Source organism: Phoxinus phoxinus, assembly GCF_949152265.1.
Source record: "Phoxinus phoxinus genome assembly, chromosome: 21".
NCBI lineage: Eukaryota > Metazoa > Chordata > Actinopteri > Cypriniformes > Leuciscidae > Phoxinus > Phoxinus phoxinus.
Genome location: NC_136896.1, coordinates 16644101 through 16650649, shown reverse-complemented (window position 1 = coordinate 16650649; position 6549 = coordinate 16644101). Strand labels below are relative to the sequence as shown.

Genomic DNA, 6549 nt, shown 5'->3' with positions numbered 1-6549 from the left:
TAATTCTAGGCATAGCCTTAATTGCTAAATGCATGTTTCTATAAAAAAAGTAGAACTTGCGATAAGCACACTTTTCATGCAAACAGTTTACATTGGTAGCTTATAGGTTCATAACAAATGTGGTAGGCATATTTATATAGTCAAGACAAGAGCATTGCATATCCATAGAGGCCTGACTAGGCTATACAAAGTTGAATTGTTTCTATTTTTATTGGAAGACGTTGTATGCTACAAAGGAATTGCTAAGTGGGCTCATCTGTTATGTACAGCCATAAATTAAACTTTTGTCATAATTTACTTAGCAACCTCAATGACTTGAAAAACAAAAACATTTAACAGGATTCTAATTTCCAATCAAAATGGATCGAGATTGGGGCTGTAGCATACAAAGTACAAATTACAATTGGAAAAAGTCGTAATAGCCTAAACACCGAAACTGTAACATCTGCAAAATCCAAATAGACTATCCATTTTGTCTAACTTGTTTGGAGGAATGACAGTGATACACTTAATTACACACTTAAATTAGATTATGTTATAGAGACGCATCTCGCAAAGGGGATGCGCAGACCCACGCATCGCGCAAAGAAACCACAAACTTTTAGCATTTAAATGGTCTTTTCTCGTGCATACTTAGTCTAGTTGCACGTAATTTAATTGATTTGCGAGCTGCATAGGCTACTTATGTTGCGATTTTATTATTATTATTTTTAGGCTGGAGCCAGACGTTATTTTACGCGCCTGATAAGAACGTATAATATTTTACAAGTTGCATACAGTTACTCAAGTCAGACGGCAACTTTTCATTGTGATTCTTTACTACAAGAACACTTTTTCGTGTCCAATCCCTCCCATGTCTCCTCCTTCCCTTTACGCACTGTCTCTCCCACTCTCAGCGCGCGCGCTCCACAGTTCTGCCTCAGCTCTCCTGTCATCATCACAAACAAAGACAGCCTTCAGGGTAGTTGGCGCAGTGCTTTCAGGGGGCTAAAAGTACTTAAGAATCAGCTAAACAATTGGGATTGCGATCAGCAGCTGTCAGAGTGGACTTTAGTCTAAATTTACCTTTTTGAAAATGCAAACCTCTCCGAATGGCTTTGTTCACTCGTGTGGATTTATGCCCTGCTGTCAGTGAGTCGTTTCTCTGTCTCAATTTGTCCTTCCAAGAAAGCCCCCAGGAGACTACAGGATGAAATGGACAGTCTTGCTGTTAGAATACTTCTTTGTGAAAGTTCTGGTGCTGCTGTGCAGCGCGGACGGGGAAGCGCAGCAGCTCGAGGGCTTTATAATGCTCTCAGGATCCAATGGGTCCCGGGATGAGGAGAGCGTTTCTGAACCTCCACATACTGAAGACAGATGTCGGGGTTACTATGATGTCATGGGACAGTGGGATCCGCCGTTCGTTTGTCAAACAGGCAATTATTTATTTTGTTGCGGCACTTGTGGCTTCCGATTTTGCTGCGCTTTTAAACACTCTCGATTGGATCAGAGCACATGTAAAAATAACGATACACCAGTATGGTTAACAGGACAGACACCGTTTAAGAAAACCATAGACCCTAGACACGATCCAACCAAGGATAAAACAAACTTGATTGTATATATAATATGTGGAGTAGTGGCAATCATGGCACTTGTCGGGATATTTACCAAACTTGGACTAGAAAAGGCTCACAGACCTCACAGAGAGAGCATGTCTCGGTAGGTAACTGATTGTTATGTTGGCTTGACTAAGTATATTATTATTATTATTATGATTCATATTAGTTTATGATAAAAGCAGTGTGATGTGTGCCAGTTGTGCCAGTGTGCACTGCTTTTATTGTTTTCCCTCCCCATGTAAACAGAGCTAGACCGATGTCTTTGACTTTCCATCTCGCTGCTTTTTCAGAGTGTGTTGACATGAGCGTTACATTTTTGTCTAGTTAAGAGATGTTCTCTTTTAAGATTGCGCATCTCAAGGCGCAATTACATTGTGCATCTCTCTGTTTTTGAACAAACGATCCATTGTGAGTGGCTAGGGGCCATTCACACTTGGTGCATTCAAAAACAACTAGATAAACTGAATGGAGCATATCGCAGGTGACCATTTTTTGGCCATAATTTATATTTATGTTATATACATAATTTAGATGGGGTAGTTTTCAAAAAAAAGAAAAGTGAGAGAAAGAGGGAAAGATGAGATGCATGTGTGTACATAGACCAAAAATTAAAAGCTAATAAAAAAAAACGCACTCTGTGTGAATGGCATCTCAGGCTGACAATTGTTTACTCCATCCAAGAATGGGTAAAAAAAACATCTCCAGGCAAAGAATTTCCTCACTAACTCAATATTTTGCAGCTTTTGAGCCAAACATGTTTGTTGCCATAGCTCTGCATTTACGGTTGTGCCTATCCTCCCCATGCATATTCATGCCTAATTAGAGCAAAAACAATCCTGTGAATGTTCATTATGGTTTCTAAATTCATGGATTTGTGTTATGCAAGCTCTCTTTTAAAAGGCTTTCTTGAATCACAGATCTCAAGAGATTCACATGAAAGCATGGTTAGCTTGCACATGTAAACCAAGAGAACTGAACAATATTGCATAACGTGGTTGTCAGTTTTTACCATTTGGTTACTCAGCTTGGATGGTGGAGGTGTAAATCTCTTGTTCCTACTGATATAGTGGGTCAAAACCTCTGGTGAGAGCTGCACAGCCCACAGTGTGCAGGTTGCTGAAAGAGCGGCTCTCAGTAAAACCTGTACTCTTTGAATCAGCACTCTGGACAGCGGCAGCAATAGCACTGAATGAATAGATGTCAGTCTGCCGACTTTATATCACTGTATGCCGTTCAGCTGTGCTCTGATATCTAAACACAGAATGATCACACAATGCAAGGCAATTCAATGCATACTAAGCTAATAAATTGCTTGTTCTTCAACAGAGCTGTTGCGAGCGTCATGCAAGGCGCCCGTCAGGGTCAGCATGAGGAGGCCATCGGAATGCACACACAGCATTATGACACTGTGCAAGCGAGAGCAAACAACATGCGTAAGTTGATTGTAACCTACTTCCTCTCTTTCCCCACGAGCTCAGCATAAACTATGCACTACATTTATGCTCCTGAAACAGTCTAAAAGCATGGTTTCTCCTGGCTCGAGTGCTCAATATACCTCTACGCACTTGTGTACTGAATTACATATAAATGATACATATATAACGCATATTAAGTATTCAAAGTTTTGCTTGTGGTGCAAGACTTTGTTGGTTCTGAAACCACTTTTAGATTTTCTTATTCTATACTTAGCATATATATATATATATATATATATATATATATATATATATATGTACAGTATAAGAGAAAAGGAGATGCTTAGAGCACAATGCTGTTGTGAAATAAGCCTATTTACTGTCACTACCGTGGGCTGCCGCTGCAGTTGTGTGCATGGCATTGTTTAACGCCGGGATCGAATGAATGGCTCCATCATAAATGTTTAAACTCTCATTTGTTCTGTTTCTGGAGTGATTACATCACCCACTCTGTGGTTATCTACTCCCTAAATATATCTGTGTTGAAATAATACAAAATACAGTGAGAGGATTGAAGCCCCCTTAAGAGGGATCCATTTTGGTTGACACTATGGAAGTGAGTCAGTAGCTGGAAATCTAATTGTAAAAATAATGTCAATCTTTCCTCACTGCCATGCTTATTTTCAGGCTTCGATATCTGCATAAGAACGGTTTGAAAGCTGTATCGACTTTCTGCTTTTTTTTTAACTTTTTTTTTTTTTACAAAAACAATAATATATAGACTATGTTAGAAAAAAATGGTTCTAAGAGCACTGGATTTGTGGGATTTTGGTTTTTATTTAGCAGTAGCACAACCTTTTTTGGTGCTAAATAAAACTTTTTTATGGGTGCATAAAGAATCGTCCTTTGAATGTGATAAACAGAACCTCAGTGGTGCTGTGAAAGAGCCTTTTCATACGAGTCTGGGGTTTTTTTTCTTGCTTTATTTTTTATTTATCCACCTGCTCTGCACCTGCACCGTATAGACTCTTAAATGTTTTTAAATAAGAAAAGACACACTGAAAAAGAAAATAGTAACACAATAGAACACATTTTTAGCAGTATGTGTATGATGTTTCTTATTCATGCAGACAACCATTACATATAAGTCCCACCAAATAATGAACAAGCTTTACTCACAGATTTGACCTTGGAATCAATGTTACTTCTGTCATCAATAGACAAAAGAGTCAGCTTTACTCACCTCTTATTCACAGATCATGATCATTATTCTCGCAGTACTGGCTTTTAATCCATAAACCTGAGTGTAATTATCTGGACTGCTTTTAACCTCTGACCCGAGCGATTTAATACAACGTCCCCCGGGTTACTCCGTGTGAGATAATGATTTGAACCGAAATCAGGAGAGCAGACACCGCATAAGCGAGTAATTCCAGCGACCTATGAGAGATTTCTGAATTATCGGGTTGACCCCTTAAGATCTTGTAATTAAAACATATAGAGATGTGTTTTAAAGCTTAAAGATACTTTAAAGATGTGGTTGTTTGAATTAATTATCAAAGAGTGTAGATAAGAATAAAGGCTAAGACTCCTGATAAAAGTTTCTTCAGCCCCTTCACCGATTTTGTAACAAATCTTGCACAATAGAAGTTCATACACTCTTAAATGGCAGTTATGAGACTGTTTCTTTCAACACGAGTCAACAGAAAGACTCTGTGTGTGCTGAAGGTTAACTGCTGTTATTATTTTAAATATGTAAAGATTAAAGACTGGATTCCCCCCTCATAACTCTAGATGTGTTATTGAGAACGTTATACGTTCCTAATGTATTTTCTTGTCGTAATCAGATTTGCTCATGCACATATGGACTGAAATAATTTTTTCACACAAACCGATCCAGTATTCTTCATATTCCTCCTCTGAGAAGCTCACAATCCAGATGCTCACCCACCGTGTGCTGAATGATCCTATCAAAGAGGTCTAGTTACCTCGCTGAAAGTGCAAAATTACGAGACCTTTTTCCCGAAATGATCGAGGATTCTGGAGGATATAGTACTGTGTTCCATTACCATCACAGCTTGGCATTACGAGAGTACCCGTGGTTTTAGGAAGAAAGAGAAAGAAAAAAGTATTGAATACAGAAAGCTTTATTTTTTTGGCCATTGCATGAAATAATGAAGACTTAAGCCCAGTGTGATTTCAATCATAGTACAGTTACAGGATGTTCAAGTCTGCATGTCAGTGACCTGAATTGAGGAACAAAAGCATTTCCTCCCACCGTGTGCTGAGCAACTGAACCTTGCAGCTGAAGTGGAGCTTTTCTTCCAGAGCCACAGCTCAAACTAATTACTTTAATGGGGTTTCCCAAAAGAAACAGCAGAAATCTATTACGCTGTATTTCTTTCGAGCTATGTGCCAATGCAAACACCTGAACAAAGATCTGCTTACAATAATGCAGGTGCAGATGACACATCTGCATGTTCTGTATGGACTTGAAGGATAAGGGAGAAATAAAACCTGTCTGGTTTCCGTACCAAACTCACTATAATTTAATACAAAAAGTAAGAACAGATTGGATTTCTCACCTATTACATCTCTTCATCCATGTGATTATTCTTCCCCTTGGCACTACTTGCAATAAGTCCATTTACAGCGAATTGTCCTAGTTCATACCAAGTTCAAGCGTGTCTTTGTACTAGGATTCTCTCACCGCAAAAAATATGATGATTTGATGTCTAGAGGCATGTTAATTTTAAGCCATCAAATAGATTAACTTTAGATTTAACTTTACTCCTGCTTCATTTTCATAAAAGCCAAAGACTAAAATCTAAAAAGTACTTATCTTTTATATGATAGACAGGGCAAGTTGATTGATCATGAAATATGTGCTCTCTTTGAAATGCTATTATTAAATATTGTTGTGTGAGAATGTCTCTAATACCCTTTAAATGTTGCCACACATATCCTAGTGTTAACAAAGCTGAAGTTTTCATTTGACAAGTTCAAGTTATTCTTTACACCAACAGAAGTGCAAACACAGCCAGCATAACTCTCTACGATCATTCAAAACCAATTCTTTATGTAATATTTTCCTTTAAAGTCCCCTGTAGTCAATAATTGTATCCCTTAAAACTAATCTTTGATCACCAAAATTACATATTTAAAAGTTTTAACAATCTTCATGCCTTAAAATTGCTTGAATGCAACTCTACACTCTAATTTAGTATGCGGAACAATGAATATGCTAATTAGTCCCGCCTCCACTCACTCACAGCAGCTCAGATGTTAATGATATGCTAAAGCCTGCCCACACGTTGACATGATTGGTTACAAGGTAGTTTGTGACGTCAGAAACACCAGCGATTTCAAACCATTTTTTGAGACTGTCTTTGGTTCACCGCAGTTTTAATTTGAAAAATACTCAGAAATGGTGTTGACACATGAATTTGCACATGGTTTGTCTTAAAGCACATTAAAAACACCACATATACAACGGGGGACTTTAAAGCACATAAAGAGTCATTCTTTCTCTT

The 6549-nt window shown here is 38.1% G+C and overlaps 1 protein-coding gene across 1 annotated transcript in view; it reads left to right on the top strand.

Annotated features, from left to right (window-relative positions):
• Window positions 1-897: 897 nt before the first annotated feature.
• Window positions 898-6549, top strand: part of shisa9a (shisa family member 9a) — a 39639-nt gene continuing 33987 nt past the window's right edge. The window contains exons 1-2 of the mRNA XM_079595754.1: window positions 898-1701; window positions 2928-3034. Of these exons, the coding sequence (XP_079451880.1) occupies window positions 1190-1701; window positions 2928-3034 (619 nt within the window). The 5' untranslated portion in view covers window positions 898-1189. The remainder of the gene's footprint in view (window positions 1702-2927; window positions 3035-6549) is intronic.